This window comes from Hoplias malabaricus, chromosome 1, assembly GCF_029633855.1.
Source record: "Hoplias malabaricus isolate fHopMal1 chromosome 1, fHopMal1.hap1, whole genome shotgun sequence".
In the NCBI taxonomy this organism is placed as follows: domain Eukaryota; kingdom Metazoa; phylum Chordata; class Actinopteri; order Characiformes; family Erythrinidae; genus Hoplias; species Hoplias malabaricus.
The window spans coordinates 43,254,024-43,272,064 of record NC_089800.1 but is presented as its reverse complement, the minus strand read 5'-3'; the positions used below and the strand labels follow the sequence as shown (position 1 = coordinate 43,272,064).

The 18,041-nt window shown below is 39.6% G+C and overlaps 1 protein-coding gene across 4 annotated transcripts in view; it reads right to left on the bottom strand.

The window, feature by feature from the left end:
- Window positions 1–17,725, bottom strand: part of LOC136690953 (alpha-2-macroglobulin-like) — a 34,715-nt gene extending 16,990 nt beyond the window's left edge. For 2 of the 4 annotated variants that reach the window (XM_066663101.1, XM_066663129.1), the window contains exons 1-8: window positions 17,616–17,725; window positions 9,127–9,256; window positions 8,360–8,435; window positions 3,726–3,889; window positions 2,350–2,530; window positions 1,810–1,966; window positions 299–351; window positions 59–79 (exon numbers count right to left, since the gene is read on the bottom strand). In XM_066663101.1, the coding sequence (XP_066519198.1) occupies window positions 59–79; window positions 299–351; window positions 1,810–1,966; window positions 2,350–2,530; window positions 3,726–3,811 (498 nt within the window). In that variant the 5' untranslated portion in view covers window positions 3,812–3,889; window positions 8,360–8,435; window positions 9,127–9,256; window positions 17,616–17,725. Of the gene's footprint in view, window positions 1–58; window positions 80–298; window positions 352–1,809; window positions 1,967–2,349; window positions 2,531–3,725; window positions 3,890–8,359; window positions 8,436–9,126; window positions 9,257–17,615 lie in introns of those variants that run through there. The other 2 variants (XM_066663111.1, XM_066663120.1) reach the window with 2 other exon arrangements.
- Window positions 17,726–18,041: the final 316 nt, after the last annotated feature.

Genomic DNA, 18,041 nt, shown 5'->3' with positions numbered 1-18,041 from the left:
CTTTAACATAAATAAATAAGTTTAATAAAACGTGTTTTTGTGTGTGATTTCATCTTACCTCAAGGGCTACTAGGCTGTACTGCAGAAAAGAGTGAGATATAACATCACATTTTACTCATTTTCATTAAGAAACTATAAATACAAGTCAGAAGTCACTCAACTTATTAGTTTCTGCAGTGCTGAGCCCAGAGTAGCAAAGACAGAGTCTACAGTCTATATTGAAGGTCAGTGAAACATTGGATTTTTAACAGATTTAACACATAGATTTTTATAAATTGTCACAAAAAACGTCCCTTACCTTTTGTTGAAGTGGGACAAAATCAGTATCCATGGTGACAATTCTAATATTCACTGTGAATATAAAAATATCTGACATTAACGTCAACACCAAACAAAACTTAATGAATATTAAGATATTATTGGAGAATTCTAATATATTGAGAATCTAAACTCTGTCCCAGGGTAAATCCTGTACTGGAAGACCAGATTTCTGATTCCTGCTCCTGCTTTATCTACACATACTCAAACCAATGATATTAAATACAATTAAAATAGAAGCCATTGATCATTTGTTTACACTAAAAAATATTTTAGATTTAAAAAAATAATTGAAATCCAAGTCACATACTATTAATATTATCTTCCGATATCAAGTCTTAATCTGATGCCTATATTTTCCCAGACCATACGTCTCACAGTACACACTTTAAATGCATTAGTTATTCGAAGCAATCCAATGTATATGTTTAACAAACGAGTAGCTCTGCAGTACTATAAGAAAAAAAACTTATGCATCTAAGTTTTTGCTTACATTCTTTTATTTAAAAAAAACTAACAAAGGATGTCTTTATAAACAGCTCATATATATTCAACTTAATAAATCACTGCAGTAATGTCCGGATTTGTCACTGCCCTCCTATGATTTCAGTTTTTTTCCTGTTTTTCCTGTGTTTCCTTCACACATTGTTCTGTGTTCATTCTACTTCCACGCCCCTTTGGGTCATGTGTTCTGTTCACAGGTCTTTCTGTGTACTCAGTCTTTGTGTATTTGTATGGTTTCTCATATTATTTTTATTGCTGTTGGTCATTTTTCTGTGCTGATTTTTTACTTGTTTCTACTGTTCTCTCTTTTGTTTCTGTAGTTTACTCTTAGTCTCTTGTCATGTGTGTGATTCTTGTCAGGTTGTAGTTTTCATGGTTATGGTGTGTTTCTAGTCTTTTATGTTCCTCCTAGTTCCTGTTTACTTGCCATCCTATGTCACAGTGCATAGAGTTTGTCTGCTGGTTTATTTGTAGTAAATATGGTGTCATGTGTCTGTCTTTCTTGTTCTAGGTTTTTCTTATACGGTTTATATGTATTTCCTAGATTACTGTGCTCTTTAGGTCTTTAATTAGTTCTCTCTGTGTTCATTCCCTGGATCTCAGTTTGTTTGATCAGATTATGTTCCTTTCCATCTAGGTTATTTTGTTTGTCTTGATCACCACATGCACATTCCATACTGGTCTCTGCCTTACACAGTACTGTTTTATCATTGTAACAAATGGTGAGGAAACATCTTCCACATTATAATTATTATATTTTTAAAAGTTAAATAAGAACTGCTGATCATTGTTTATTTACAGAATTTAGTAACTGCCTGAATAAGTTGTGAATCAACAGTAGGTCACTGGTGCTTCTCTGTGTAGAGTGAAACTAAATAACAGCTTAAAAATGAGATTTGGCAGATAGCAGAGATTAGGTTGAAAAGTGCTGCAAGATTCAGATAAACATTCAACTGGAAGTGGTGAAACAGTGTAGTGATTAATTACCAGTCTGACCAGGATTGTAGATTGGTTTATCAGTCTGAATGAATGTCAGGGGGTTGTAGGATTCAAACTTAACTTTTCTTTCCTCAGTCATCACAAAATTTTCCCCTTTGACTTCTACTTTGATCTCCTGCACTGACTGACCTTCAACATGTGGAGCCTGAAGAGAGCACATTCATATTCAAACACTAATAATATCTAAAAATATTCATAGTGCTTCCAGAAATGTGTCTTCCGCATTTAACCCATGTCCGCATTTAACCGTCTCAGTGAACAAACACACACACTAGTGCACAAGGGGCTGTGAATACACACCCATAGCAACAGGTAGCCATCCCTGGCACCCAGGGAGCAGTTATGGTTTCAGTGCCTTGCTCAAGGGCACCTCAGCCATGGTTTCAGGGAGGAGGACAGTGCTGTTCCTTCACTCCCACTGCCCCCAATTTTCCTGCCAGTCATGGGAATCGAACCAATGACCTCGCAACCCTCTTTCTAAGACCTCTTCTCTAACCATTAGGCCATGACTGCTCTAATGAAGCTCACCTTAAAATGAGAGCAGCGGTGAAATTCCTTCTCCACTCTTTCCTCTAGAAGTGTTCTGTTCTGGTGGTTGTGAACCAGATAAATGGTCATTTGCAGAGTTTCATTAGGCTTCAGGAGACTCACACACAATTTAGCATTAGAGCCAGACTCTATCACTGCAGGAAAAGCCACCATGAAATACCTAATGACAAAAATAACATTTCAAGAAAACACACAAATAAAGCACAATAAGAATAATTAATGAAAAAATAATGGAACTGTGACTTATGTAATAGGTTTCACTGTACAAAATCAGGTCAAATCTGAAGGATTTACTGAGCTCTGCAATAAATACAAAACAGTAGACTGATTGGCTGAAGATATACAGAGCTGCATACCTATGGGATCAATATCATGCTTGTGCAATTTCAGAATATAGAATTTATTCATTTTTTCACATCTTGGGAGTCTTCTAACTAACTGAATCTTAAAAATCACTAATTGATTAGAAGTCAAAATATCATTCCAGATCAAATTACCTGGAAAACAGGATATTGCAACACATCTCACTACACATCTATGAAACAAAGCTGGAGATATGTTGTATGTATGTTGTATGTTTTGTGTACAATGTCCTATAGAATGAAATTCAGCCGTGAAAATATTAATTCGGCTATAAACATGCGCAATGTCAACTAAACCAACCATAGTAGTGTGATGCAAAATGATGCACTGTAAACAGTTTTATCATCTGTAATTTCATTGTGAAGGTGGTGACAGCAAGCTGGTGTTGCAATGTCTACAGTGCAAATATCTATATACTGTCCAAACTTACCAGTGATTGTACACATTTCTTCAGAACATCATTTAATATACATAAAATTAACAGTGTCAAATTTGACCAAAAAATAATGTATTTGCCTTAATTAATCAATTAATTGAACAATCAATTCTGCTCACACACAATTATTGAAAACTTGCTTTATATTATATTTATTTATATTATTTCTAAATAAATAGAAACTATCCACTAAACTATGCACTAAAATGTCAAAAAAAAAAATTAGTCCCATAAAGGATTTGATTGTATCATTTATTAAATCAGGAAAACCAGTAAACTGACCTGGATGTTCATATTTTGCATAAGGCTGTAAAATTTTGTAAAATCTGAAGAAATGCACTTATAAAATATACTGGACCTGAACAACCAAAAAAGCTTCCTCTTTGCTACTATACATAATCGAATCACATGTTTATTTTCTAATTTATATAAACTGATATTATCTGTAAGGAATAATATATGTATATATATCATGCGGAAGTGCATGTTATTTCAAGCATATTCACAAACGTCACAAAATATTCCAAAAAACACTACATATATTGGGATTACTCACGGTCCTGAATCTTGTCCATACACAGAGAGAAAGAGGAAGCTGGCTAGAAATAGCCCTTCCCGCACAGAAACCCCACTGACCACCATGATGAAATCTGGTACCCAACACCAGGAAATGAAGTTCCGCTGCCTTTTTAAAAGGACGTGAAGCCCACAGGAGGGTCTCTGTAAACATTTTGACTATCATTTACTACTTTGATCAACACATATTGGCAGCATGAAAAACTAATAGTGTTAGCAATTCTGTCAGTTAAGATTACACTACAGGGTTCTGGTGTATTAGCTTTGTCGACAAAAATACAATTTTTAAAAGAGAAATACAGGCACTATAATTTTATGGCCATCTTGAGTGCTGTGCTACAGTTTATGTCCACTGTGACTTGTGTCTGTATAAAACACAGAACAGTGTTGTCATGTATAGCCCTGTCTAGTGTGTTCCTGCTGTCTGTCTCATTGTTTGCTCTGGTTGTCATGTGTTTATAAGCACATGGCTCTTTGTTTTGTTTCTGTCTTCCATGTCTCCACCTTTGCTCCTCCCTCTTGTCCCAGGTGTTTCTTGTCTGTGTTTTCTTTTTATAGTCCATGTGAATGGTTCCTGTTGGTGGGTCATTATGGTTGTATGTCTGTTTGTAGTGCATGTCCTTGCTAGGTTTAGTTTCTCTGTGTTCTGCTCAGTTTAGCTGTCTTTTTTAGCCATCTTGTTTAATGTTCAACTTATGGTTTAGTGTCTTGCCCCTTTAGATCTGTTCTTGTTTAGAGTTTAACCCCAGTATTTAGTGTTTAGCTTCTGTGTTTAGCTCTTTTGTTTAGTATTTAGCCCCAGTGTTTAGCCTCTGTGTTTAGCTCTTGTGTTTAGTGTTCTAGCCTTTGTGCTTAGCCTCTTTTCTAGTTCCCTAGCCTCTCTGTCTAGTTCCTTTGTTGTGTTAATTAAAAGTTTTTTGTGATTACCTCCTTCCTGTTCCTCACTCCTTGACCTCCCCTACACCCACCCTCGTGACAAGTATGGTATCTATACTCAACAGACATGATGGAACACTGGGCTGAATGAACAGCACATAGTTTAAGGAAGAAAGATTTTTTTTCAGGATAGGATATTCAAGTTCAATAATATTTTCATCTGTATTTGATCATGTTCACAAGTGTTAGTACACAATTTATGAGCAAAAAAGTTATTTCAACTCATTGTGATGAGGTCAGTGAATTGGCCCCATCACCAAGACTGTGGAATATACACATATAATTAAATATAATTAACGAATGTATGCTATTATTATTACTTGCCTTGTGTTTTACTTCCTGTACCTGGGGGAATTGCGGCGAATGTCCTGTCTCTCTTTGTGCTAACTGAAGGGCCCACGGTGAAGTATAACTATGTACATAGGTAAATACTCACCAGTAAAGCCAGAATAAGATGTGCCGGGGATATCTGTTAATGGTTATATTGTAGGCTGTAAATATCTTCTTGTAAGTAACTTTGTTACACCTTTGCCAGAGTTGGGTTAGTCCAATTAAGAGAGGGGTAGGGCTAAGTTACTAAAAAGAGGGGGTCTGTTTAGTCCTAAGTTGCTTTTAATTATTTTATTTTCTTTCTTGGTACCTCTCATCGTGATGTCATCACAGGTGCAATCTTTGAATAAAATCACGGAATGAGTTATTTTGAGTCTTGCCTGTTCCTTGCTGAGTGAACCCTCACTTCTTCAGCTGTACCCTCCACACTTCAATTCAAACATCCTTACCACAAAATGGTGGCAGTGGAAGCAGCCTGGGAGTGCTGAACTTCACAAGTGGTAGAAATGCAAGAGGACGCGGCCTTGATTGCCATTGACATGTGACAGAGTGGCAACAGTGGAGGCCGTCTACCAATTTTAAGCAAGACAAACTCAGCAACAGTAGGCATGGCTCCCAAAAAAGCTCACACAACCTCAAGTGCACAACGGAGAGATTCTGAAGATGAAGAACATAACACGCAGAGCCAGCCAGAGGTAGAAGCGTCAAGTAGCTCTACCGGAGTAATAGAGCAAGTCAGTGGTTTGCTCTGCTGCTTCATTAGAGAGCACAAAGAGAAAGATGAACTCCTACCAAAATAAGCAGTTAAACAAGAGCAAAGATGGCGCGCTATACAGCACCAGTTTAACCTGCTACAAGGAGATGTTCTGAGGATGCACCAGGAAGGGTCCCATAAGAGTGATGAAGGAGACGAAGCGGGTACAGCTCCACAGCCCCAGATCCTGCAAAGGTTAGTTAGTAGCACAAGAGACTTACACAGAATGGCTACAACAACAGCAGCAGAGCATGAATCCTATCGGGCCGACACCAAGAATGCCCATGCTAAAAGAAACAGATGACGTTGAACATTACCTGACCATGTTTGAAAGGATGGCACAAGCAGCCAGATGGCCCATGGAAAATTGGGCTTTACACCTTGTTCCACTCCTTGATGGTAAGGCAAGAGCAGCTTATGTGGCTATGGATGGGGATGACATCGGAGATTACGGTAAAATTAAAAACACCATCCTCAAAAAGTATGAAATCAACAAAGAAACTTATAGACAAAGCTTCAGATATACCACAGTTCTTGAAGATGAGACGCTGAAAGAGCTCTATGCCAGGTTGAAAGCACTATACAAGAGATGGAAGACACCACGGGGTAAAACCTGAACTGAGAACATGGATCATCGAACACGGGCCGGTAACACCTAAGCAAGCAGTGGAATTCACTGCAGCACGGCAAGCAGATGCAGAGTTCAGGATTGGCACCAGCAGCTTCAACAAACCAAGCCAACAGCGGGAGCTCGGTAAGTCTTTGGATGGATTGTGTAGTGGTCTGAAGCCGCAATTTAAAAAACGAGGTTAACATTGAAATAAATGGTCAGGGGTATTTATTAAATGTTGGCATATGGCAATGAGGGAAAGGACAGGAAAACATGCAGAATAAAACGGCAAGAGAAAGTTAAATGTACTACCTTGGCAGAACAAGTAAAAATACCTGAAGACAATACTGAGCAAATACCGGGTAACATAACTGAGTTGCAAGCACAGGATGAATCTCTTAAACCTCTGTTTTTAAAGAGTAGTAAAGAGAACATGGTTAACGGAAGAGAGAACCAGTTCACTATAAAAGATAACATTTTATACAGGATCAAGAACAATAGCGATCAGTTAGTGTTACCAGTAAGTTTAAGGAGAGAACTACTTAAATTAGCACACTCAGAGCCTTGAGCAGGACACCTGGGTCAGGCTAAGACACTGAGGAGGATAACTGGCAGGTTTTACTGGCCTAGATTATATCTTGATGTAGTCAAATATTGCGGAACATGTCCTGAATGTCAACTAAGTCCCAGTATTGATTGGGACACATGGCTGCCATATTTACTCTTTGCCTATAGAGAAGTGCCTCACGCATCTACAGGCTTTTCTGCTCCTGTATGACAGGGAAATGAGAGGCCCACTAGACGTTATGCGAGAAGCCTGGGAAGGGGTACAACAGGATAAAAAAAATGAATGTACTGTCACATGCTCAAAATGAAAGACAAGATGTCAAGCTCGACAGAGTTGGTCCGAGACAACATGGAAAGAGTCCAGTCACGACAAAAAGAGTGGTATGACAAGGTGGCAAAGAACAGTGCACTGACACCTGGAGAGAAAGCACTGGTTCTTTTGCCCACATCGGACACTGGGCTGCTGGCAAAATGGCATGGGCCATATGAGGTCATTAGGAAAATCAACAAAACCTCATATGAGTTGTCGCTACCTGACAGGAAGAAGCAGCAACAAGTTTTTCACATCAGTATGCTGCGACAATGGAAGGAGCCAAAAGCAAACACCACAGAACAACTCTGGGTATGTGCAGTCGGGGAAGAGGAGGAGTGCACAGAGCAATATTTTCCAGGCACAAGTGGAGCTAGTATGCCGCTAAATTTGTCACACCTCAGTACAAAGCAGCAAAAGGAGCTGAGGAAAGTCATCCCACCAAAACTCTTCATCGAGGAGCCAGGCAAAACGAGTAATATCCAGCATGACATCCGTCTCCTGAAATCGGATCCAATCAGGCAGACAAACTGTAGAGTACCTGCATGCTTTATTCCTGACCTGAAAGAAGAGGTGAAGATGATCTTGATCCTGGGGGTCATAGAACCTTCTACAAGTGAGTGGTGTAGCCCTGTGGTGCTAGTACCCAAGAAAGATGGAGGGTTACGCTTTTGCATAGACTTCTCTAAATTGAATTCTGTCTCTGCGTTTGACCCCTACCCCATGCCAAGAGCAGATGAGCTGATAGAGAGGCTGGGTAAGTCTCGGTATCTGACAAACTTGGACTTATGCAAAGGTTACTGGCAAGTACCACTGAGTCCATCAGCCAGGGAGCTGACAGCATTCCGTGTACCCTCGGGGCTATATCATTTCACCACAATGCCCTTCGGATTACATGGTGCAGCCGCCTCTTTCCAGAGACATATGGACCAGGTGTTGAAAAGAAGTGACGGATTTGCAGCTGCCTAAATTGATGACGTAGTCGTATATAGCGCAAGCTGGGAAGAACATTTACATCACGTCCAGACAGTGTTGCAATTGATTGCTGCTGCGGGATTAATGGCCAACCCAAACAAGTGCAATCTAGCCAGGGATTCGGTCTCATACCTGGGCTATATCCTGGGTGGAGGGGTGATTCGCCCGCAGGTTGATAAGGTGGAAGGGGTCAGAAGAACTCCGGCACCTACAACAAAAAGAAAGGTGAGCTCGTACTTGGGACTAGTGGGATGGTACAGGCGTTTTATACCAGATTTTTCAGCCAGAGCATCAGTGTTGACTGATTTTATAAAGAAAGATAAGCCTCAGAAAGTCAAGTGGACTGAACAGTGCGACAAAGCATTTAATGACCTGAAGCAGTGTTTGTGCTCAGAACCAGTGTTGTGCAGCCCAGACTTCGTGAGGCCATTCGTTGTTCAAACAGATGCATCTGGATGTGGTCTGGGAGTGGTGCTGCTGCAAGGCGAGGAAGAGGACCATAAACCAATTCTCTACATCAGCAGGAAATTGTTTCCAAGAGAGTTGAACTACTCTACTGTGGAAAAAGAGGCTCTAGCAGTGAAGTGGGCATTGGAATCTTTGAAGTACTATCTGTTAGGTGCTAACTTCGTACTAGAGACGGACAAGAGAGTGTTACAGTGGATGTATAGAATGAAAGATAGTTATGCAAGGATTACGAGATGGTATTTGTCACTTCAGCCTTTTAAATTTCAAGTGCAGTGCCAGAAAGGTGCTCAGAACATTACAGCTGACTTCCTTTCACGTCACTCTGAGGAGTGACTAGCATAAGGGGGGTGTGTGATGAGGTCAGTGAATTGGCCCCATCACCAAGACTGTGGAATATACATTAAGGAATGTATGCTGCTATTATTACTTACCTTGTGTTTTAGGTCCTGTTCCTGGGGGAACAGAGGCGAATTTCCTGTCTCTCTTTGTGCTAGCCGAAGGGCCCACAGTTAAGTATAGAGAGGGGGGGGGGGGGGAGGGGGGAGAGCTGGATCCTGGAACCTGTGAAAGGGAAAAAGCAAATAAGTAAAAAAAAAAAAAAAACTATGTACATAGGTAAATACTCACCAGTGAAGCCGGAATAAGATATGCCGTGGATATAATGGTTATTTATCTGTTAATGGTTATATTGTAGGCTGTAAATATCTTTTAATCAATTTAACTTTGTTACCCCTTTGCCAGAGTTGGGTTAGTCCAATTAAGAGAGGGGTGGGGCAAAGTTACTAAAAGGAGAGGGATTTGGCTGTGGTAGCCAGTGAATGTAGATAGGATTGCAGTATAGACAAACTAGGTTGGTTTAGTCCTAACTTGCTGTTTTTAATTATTTTCTTTTCTTTCTTGGTACCTCTCTTATCGTGACGTCATCATGTGTGCAATCTTTAAATAAATTATCACGGAATGAGTTATTCTGAGTCCTGCCTGCTCCTTGCTGAGTAAACCCTCACTTCTTTAGCCGTACCCTCCACACTTCAATTCAAACATCCTTACCACATTCATATATTCAAATGATAATTTTTCAAACACGGTGTTATCATAATGGTGTGTGCTTGCACTTCCCAGACAATTACTTCACTTTGTTTGAGAACTTTGTTTGCAACTGAAGAGCAAATATCAACTTTGCGTGAGCTACAGCATTATAATATACACCTGATATATTTGCTTTTAACAAATGTTTTGAAAATGGTATAAACTTTTTTGTAATATAATTATTCACTTAGTGTTTTCTTTCTAAATTTCACTGGTTTAAAAATCTCTTTCAAGAACAAGATATACTACAGGGGTTAAACTGAACACACTATCGTGAAATACAGGATTAACCCCATGACTATGCTAACTGATTGGGCTAAATGTGGGCAAGTCACCGTTTACAAGAAATCTCCCTTTTAGACTGTTTACTTACAGAAAAACGAATGGTCACTGACCTGTTTCAGTTGTACAGACTTCAAAACAAATGCCTCATTCTTTTGCTTCGAGCAAGCAGAAATAACCTGCTTGCTCATTAGTGAGAAAGTATATTGTAAGCCTGCATAATTAAATAAATGTGTATCATTTTAACTGGGCTTCAGTTAACTGTGTTTTCCAAATAATATATTTCAGTTTATTCTCCTCCCTTTTATTCTCCTATTTCCTTGTGAATCTACCTTTTTTAACACTGTATGCAAGGTCTCATTTTTTCAACAACTGTTCAGTACATTTGTCAAAATAAAATGTGGCTCAAATATTATTTAAGACAGTAAAAACAAAACACCATAAAGTGAAATTGTACAATTGAATGTTTAAAGACAAGTGTATCAATATATTATTCATTTTCTTTTCATTTAACTGACATATGTACAAAGATTTCAGATGTTTCCACTGAGAAACTTACATTAATTTTGTAAATATGAACTATTTAAAAACAAACAAACCCCTAAAAAGGACAGGGCAACATAAGAATGAACAATTTATAGAATATTCATGTTACACAATTTGGAATATTCAACTGTAAGTTGGTGCCACATTTAGTTCTTAGAATTGTCAAACATTTCTGGAGGAGCCTGAAGAAATCTAGTCATTCATTATCTGTAACCGCTTATCCAATTCAGGGTCGCGGTGGGTCCAGAGCCTACCTGGAATCTTTGGGCGCAAGACGGGAATACACCCTGGAGGGGGCGCCAGTCCTTCACAGACGCACACACATTCACTCACACCTACGGACACTTTTGAGTCGCCACTCCACCTACCAACGTGTGTTTTTGGACTGTGGGAGGAACCCAGAGGAAACCCACGCGGACACAGGGAGAACACACCAACTTCTCACAGACAGTCACCAGGAGCGGGAATCAAACCCACAACCTCCAGGTCCCTGGAGCTGTGTGACTGCGACACTACCTGCTGCGCCACTGTGCCGCCCGAAATCTAGTCAGTATATGGTAAAACCCAACAGCACTGTTAAATGAGCATGACCTTCGAGCCCTTAAACCACATGTGTCAAACTCAAGGCCCGTGGGCCAAATGTGGCCCGTCGTGTCATTTGATGTGGCCCTCAAGAGCTTAAAAGATCTGATTGACTGCAATCTAGTGGCTTAATGCCGTCGTTTCACGAGTAACATAATCAGTTATGTAGTTGCAATAGTTGCATATTTAATAAGGTTGCATTAATGTACAACGGTGTATGTTTCTGTGAAGATATTTTAGCAAAACAGTGTGGCTTTGAGAAATGCAGTGTAATGCAACTGCAGACTGTTGAATAGACTGAAGTCTTGTGTTAAGCAAGCATGGGGCCATGCAGTACATTCTTGAATCTTTACAGTATGGGATATAGAAACTGACCCTCCTGTTTTATGAAGCATAAATTCTCATGCTTTTTTCAACATGGGAGCAGATAAATGAATCATCTTGTTTTGGAAACACTGGATGTTTATTGACCTAGCTAGTAGGGCTGTTTCATATCATATCGTTCAAAATAATATCGTCATAATTTCTGAAACATATGTTTTTATGCATGAGTCATTTAGCCACAGTAAAATATGGTGGAAAGTGTCCCTGAGGTGGAGGAATTTGCTCCAAAACAGTGGAGTGGCTTATAGAGGTGGTTTGGTTAAAAAATATCAGATGTAGGATAAACCATGGTATTATGATAGAAACGAAAGGAGCCTTTAATATTATTAATATGTATTTAATTTAATATTATTCATATTAATATAACTTTGATATTGTTCAGTAGTCGATTTTTGAAATTAATAAAAGTATTTATCTGTGTTTTGTTTGTATCACCAAGAACATCTTTATAGCCAAAATACCTTAAAATGTTGTGATATTATTTTAGGGGCATATTGCCCACCCCTACTGTCCACAATCTGTAGCCTGCCCAGAATCACTGGGCAAATGGAGGAACACACACTGGTCAGTGCAACAGTCCAGCACATGGCATCACAGACTCAATCAATCAATCAATCAATCCCACTTATGGACATATGTCAGCAGCATTTACTTTTTGACCATGGGATGAAACTCAAAGACACAGGGAGAACACATCAAGATCTTCACAATGACCTGAGGTGGGTTTTGAACATACAACCATAGGACCCTGGAGTTACTACCCGTTACTCCACCGTGCCATCCACATGTTTACAGTTCAGCTAACAAAAAATGACTGGTTGAAACCTGTTCCATGGACATGTACGATTCATGGACTCAGATTTCAGATTGATTAATTTTTATTTATTTATTTTAAATTGACCAGTACAAATAAAACAAAAAATAGCACGTATTGTCACGTCCTGTCATGTCTGTTTTCCCCACCATGTGCTCTCTCAGCACATGGCTCTGTTTGTTGTTGTCCATGTCTCAGCCTATGTCCCGCCATTCCTCCTCCCCCTCGTTATCTGTCCCAGGTGCGTCTCGTCTGTGTTAAGTATTTAAGTCCCCTTGTATCACTTTCTGTTGTCGGTCATTTGTACCGTTTCGGTCCCTGTTGTTACCTCTGTCATGTTATCAAGTCTGTCTATCTCCTCTGTTTCTTCGTCATTGTTTTCCACGTCGTTGTTTCGTTTCCAAGTGTAGTTTGTCTCTGCTGTTCCTTGTTTTGTTTCCTCTGTCGTGAATTGTTTTTCAGTTATCGTGTTTCTTTTGAAGTCTGTTTTGTATGGTTCTGTTTTGTTTAATTAAAAGTACTGTGTTTTAGCGTGTGCGTCCGTCTCAGTCAGTCCCCTCCGCGAATCCTGACACGTATGTTAAATATTAAATGGACAGATTGTATTAAAGTTACTATCAGGTTGGGACACTGCAATTCTCATCCTAAATAAAGTTCTAATGCCACACATAAAAAAAAGAAGACAAAAAAAACCCACAGATCAAGTCTCCCACTATAGGGACAAGATCAATTTACCCTGGACCAAAATGATTTTATACTTATAGTTTAACTGGAAACTGACTGAGATACTGGCTAGATATAGTTGGACTCACCTCGACACACAGTATGGGCTCTGGAACCAATCTCCTTGAGAGGGGCTGGATGCTTTTTCACTCTGGAGTTGCCCAGGGTGAGAGGCGCAAGGCAGGAATGGGCTTACTCATGGCCCCCCAGCTTAGCGTTGGTATGTTGGGGTTTACTCAAGTGGATGCGAGGGTAATTTCCCTGTGCCTTCGGGTTGGGGAACGGGCTCTGACGATTGTTTGTGCTTATGCACCGAACAGCAGTTCAGAGTACCTGGCCTTCTTGGTGACCCTAGAGTGAGTGCTGGAGAGTACTCATTCTGGGGACTCCATTGTTCTCCTGGGGGACTTCAACACTCACATGGACAATGACAGTAAGACCTGGAGGGGCATGATTGGAAGGAACGGCACCGCTGAACCTAACCTGAGTGGTGTTCAGTTATTGGATTTCTGTGCCTGTCAGTTTATCCATTTATGAACGCCATGTTCGAGCATAAGGGTGCCCACAAGTACACCTGGCATCAGGATACCCTTAGACGCGTTTCGATGATCGACTTTATAGTCATATTATCGGACATGCGGCCATATGTTCTGGACACTCAGGTGAAGAGAGGTGCTGAGCTGTCAACTGATCACCACCTAGTGGTTAGTTGAATCAGATGGCAGGGGAGGATGCGGGACAGACCAGGCAGGCCCCCTGCCATGGGTGTGTTCCAACAATAGGGGGATCACACTCCTCAGCCTCCCCGGTAAGGTCTGTGCAGGGGTAAAGGAGAAGAGAGTCTGACTGATAGTTGAACCTTGGATCCAGGAGGAACAATGCGGATTCTGGCCCGGTCGTGGAACACAGGACCAGCTCTTTACACTCTCTAGGATCCTGGAAGATGCGTGGGAGTTTGCTCAACCAGTCTACATGCGTTTTGTGGATCTGGAGAAGGCATTCGACTGTGTCCCTCAGGATATTCTGTGGGGGGTGCTCTGGGAGTATGGGGTACTAGGCTCTTTGCTACGAGCTCTCCAGTCCCTGTATAAACAGAGCAGGAGTCTGGTTCGTATGGTTGGCAGTAGGTCCGACTGGTTTCCAGTTAGAGTTGGACTCCGTCAGGGCTGCCCACTGTCACCAGTTCTGTTCATAATTATTATGGACCGAATTTCTTGGCATAGCCAAGTGGTAGAAGGTGTCAGGTTCGGTGGTCTCAGGATCCCATGTCTGCTTTTTGCGGATGACTCGGAAAGATCTGGCTCATTATCGGTTGTAATAGTTTATTTTTATACCCCCCCACCCCCACCCTCCCTTCCCTCAGAAAAGGTTAGAAACAGGTTCATGGTGAAATTACTGCTTTATTAAATAACTTACACTCTCAGAAAAAAAGGCACATTATTGGTCACTAAATGTATGGGTTTGTCCCACAGTCCAGTTTTGTTCCTTAAAGGTACATTGCATTCTCTTCTCCAGAGGGAGAGATACATGTTTGTAATACTTCATTATAGAAATGTCATAACAAAAAACATAATAAAAGTCCTGGAGATGAAACAGGGTGTATGAAAGCAACACATTTTAAAATCTACAATTATAATATAATTATGTTCCCTAATTAAATGTACAAATATGTACAACTGAGGGTACCACCACAATAACAACATATCTGACAATGTAATAACAGTTAAGTGTGCTTTCCATACAACCTTGAAACAGTGTAAAAATACAGCAATTGCAATGTATACAAACAGTACATAAAATCAATAAATAGAAAATACATTTGTAACTGGCATTGAAATTTGAAATGGGCAGTGTCATGATTTCCTAAATCCAATTAATATTCAAATACTGTTTTTCATTTACATTCAGACTTTTCTTTAAAAATATGTAATTTATGTACTACGCTAAGGCCATATAACCAAACCTTTGTGTACAAAATACATTGTGAAATACAAAAATATTTCACCAGTAGGTTTGGAAAAGTAACAAAATGGCAGAAGGGTACTTTAAAACATTTTGAGTTTCCTCAAATATGTGCAAGTACACATTTGACATTCATGGCATACATCAGTTCCATCAACAGTTTGCAAGCCTCTGCTGTGTTGTCACACTTTGTCAATACCTCACTGCCCTCAACAATGATGGAAATATCAGCCGTATCCTCATCTCTGGCAGCCTGGACAACAGGGATCTTCAGGATGTGCAGTGTAGTGAAAGAACGCTCAAGTGTAGTCACCTCAGTTGTACTCCTTGTTGAATTCCAGCTCTATAATTAAACATTTAAAGATTATGTACATGTTCTGTTCTCTTCAATATACTTTCTTTAAAAATATTTAACAAAAAACTGTAAAATGCTTATGCATGCAAATTCATTAACTACAGAACTTCAAATGTAAAAGATTATCAGGTTATAGTACAAACGGTTATACAAATGATTATGCTACAACTAAAGATCTCTTCTAAATAATTTAAATTAACCTCCTATCTGCTTTTCTCCCTGCCCACCTGTATTTCTCACTGCCCCACTAGTTTTCTTACTGCAGTCCATCTTTACATAATTACATAAAGTAAATGAATTAGTTCATGTTCATAGTTAATGTTGAAAAATTTAACTAACTTCACAGCTCCAAAAATAAACTACTTCACATGCTTTTGTTTATTTTTTTTCTCTCAGTAAAAAGGCTTCTATTGTTTATAACCTCCTTCAACCCATTAATCACTAGCCCAAAATCAGTGCTACTCCCTAACAAAGGATTAGTGTATGTGGAATTATATATTTATAAAATTACATTACACCAAATACTAGCACTGAGATTGAGAATGTATTTTAACCTGCTTAGTGGTAGCTAGTTCCTTATGTCTTCTTAATGTGTTTAAGCAGTTGTATTTCTTGTTTTATTTCTTATACTGAGGTATGCGGTTCTGTGTGACATAAAAAACCCACAGAAATGTTCACATTCTCTTGTAAAATACGCCATCAAACCACATAATTACTCAAATTAAATAACTCATGTATGAGCGATTGTCATGTCATTTAAATGTTTTCTGTCAGAGGGAAAAAAGAGCTAGCTAGACTTAAACAGGTTAGCTAAAGTTGTCATTTGAAAAATATATATTTTAATATTACGTATGTAACATATAGCAGTTGATAGAATATCGTACATAACATTAACAATGTAACTACATTTGGACAATAGCAAAATACATATGTATCCAAAAATATAAGGTTAAATTGAAATACTTACGGGATGAAGCTGTTGCCTGAGGCCGGTGAGAGCTGCTCGCGCGCCGCGGTCAGAGAAAAAAGCACGAATCTTCATCGTCTCCTTCTGTGTTTTTACAGCGGTTCGCTTCTTCCACCTTCCGTTTTCTCATTCAGAGTTCATTCATTTTAAAGCTGTCATTCCAGTCCAGTCATCTTCAAAAACTTAAATAACAAAGTCCTCCCTTAAGCACGACACTGTCTCCTTATTAATCCTATTTATCATAATCATTTCTGTCGTTCGTGTCCCAGTCATTAAACAATTATTCTAAAATATTACAACATTAACAAAGCTTACCGATAACTGTGTGGCATTTAACAAGTTAAAATAATGATTCTATTTATTTTTACATCGTTGTCCAGAGTTACTAGTGTTGTCTTTTATTTTTAGATGTGGGCCACATACGATTAATACGCAGTGTTTAATAAAATGCTTTGATCTGTAGTGTGCTAACTGCAATGGCAATCACCTCGCCAGCCGACAGTGCCACCGTGCAGCCGGAATTGGGCCAGATGCAGGGTGCCGCATTCACGCTGAGACGGCAGGCAGCCGACAGTGCCGAGCCTGAGTCAGAATCGGCCCAGATCTACCTTGCTAGCTAAGTCAATACAGTCCGTCCGTTTAATATTTAAATATCAATTTAACATACATGATATTTTCTGTTTTATTTTTTTTATTTAAAATAAAAAATAAAAATAAATCTGAAATCTTAAAATACCATACAATATACTATTTTATATAAGTGTTTTAAACTGCAGAGACCTTTAGGATCAAATAAACAAACTAAACAGCGATTGAGTAAAGGAACAAAGAAAATATTTCGTACATGTTTTTGTCTTGTTTTGTGTGTTGTGAGGGTAAACAGTTCGTTACTTTCTGTATTTAGTGCTATTCATTTGTCCATGAAGCGTTAAAAGCAATGTGCGCAGCATTATGTGCACATCGAACAGTCCCTTTCCTTCACCGCGGCTCACTGAATCTGGAACTGCGAATAAGCAGCTAACTTCAGTCTTGGAATAAGAATAAGGAGCCAAAGGAATCGGGAGCTGCGAATAAGGAACCAACTTCAGCGTCCTAAATGCCTTGGAAAAACAACACGTTTAAAACAATAATGCCTTGTTTAAAACATAATACCTTAGAATTATATCACGTACTAAGCAATTTTATCGCAGTATGTGTATGTTCTGTTTTACCAGCTCACCTGTAACGGTCAGAAAAATGCTATCATGTTGAACAAAACCCCATTTCAGTCGTGTTCTGCAAAGTTTCACCAAGATGCGAGACTGCGGCCGAATTGCAAACAGAACCCCGCTCCCTGCACAGGGCTCCTAATCAGTGGGGCATTTATACACCTGAACAGTGCCCCCCCCCTCCCCCCCCCCCGTCCACGACAGAAAGTGCACACGGGGTTTCATGGGCGGCTCTGAAGGGTTGCTAACGGGGATGTCTGCAGCCCGGTAATGGGCGTAGTGTGTAGGAGACACTGTCAGTCATTTCTTGCATTTGCCAATCACAGTGTCCGTCTCTCGTGCTTTTGAATGAACTAATTGTATCAATTAATCCTCAAAAATAATTAGATCCAACTCCAAAAAACCCAGATATGTCTTAACCTATAGATGCAGGAAGC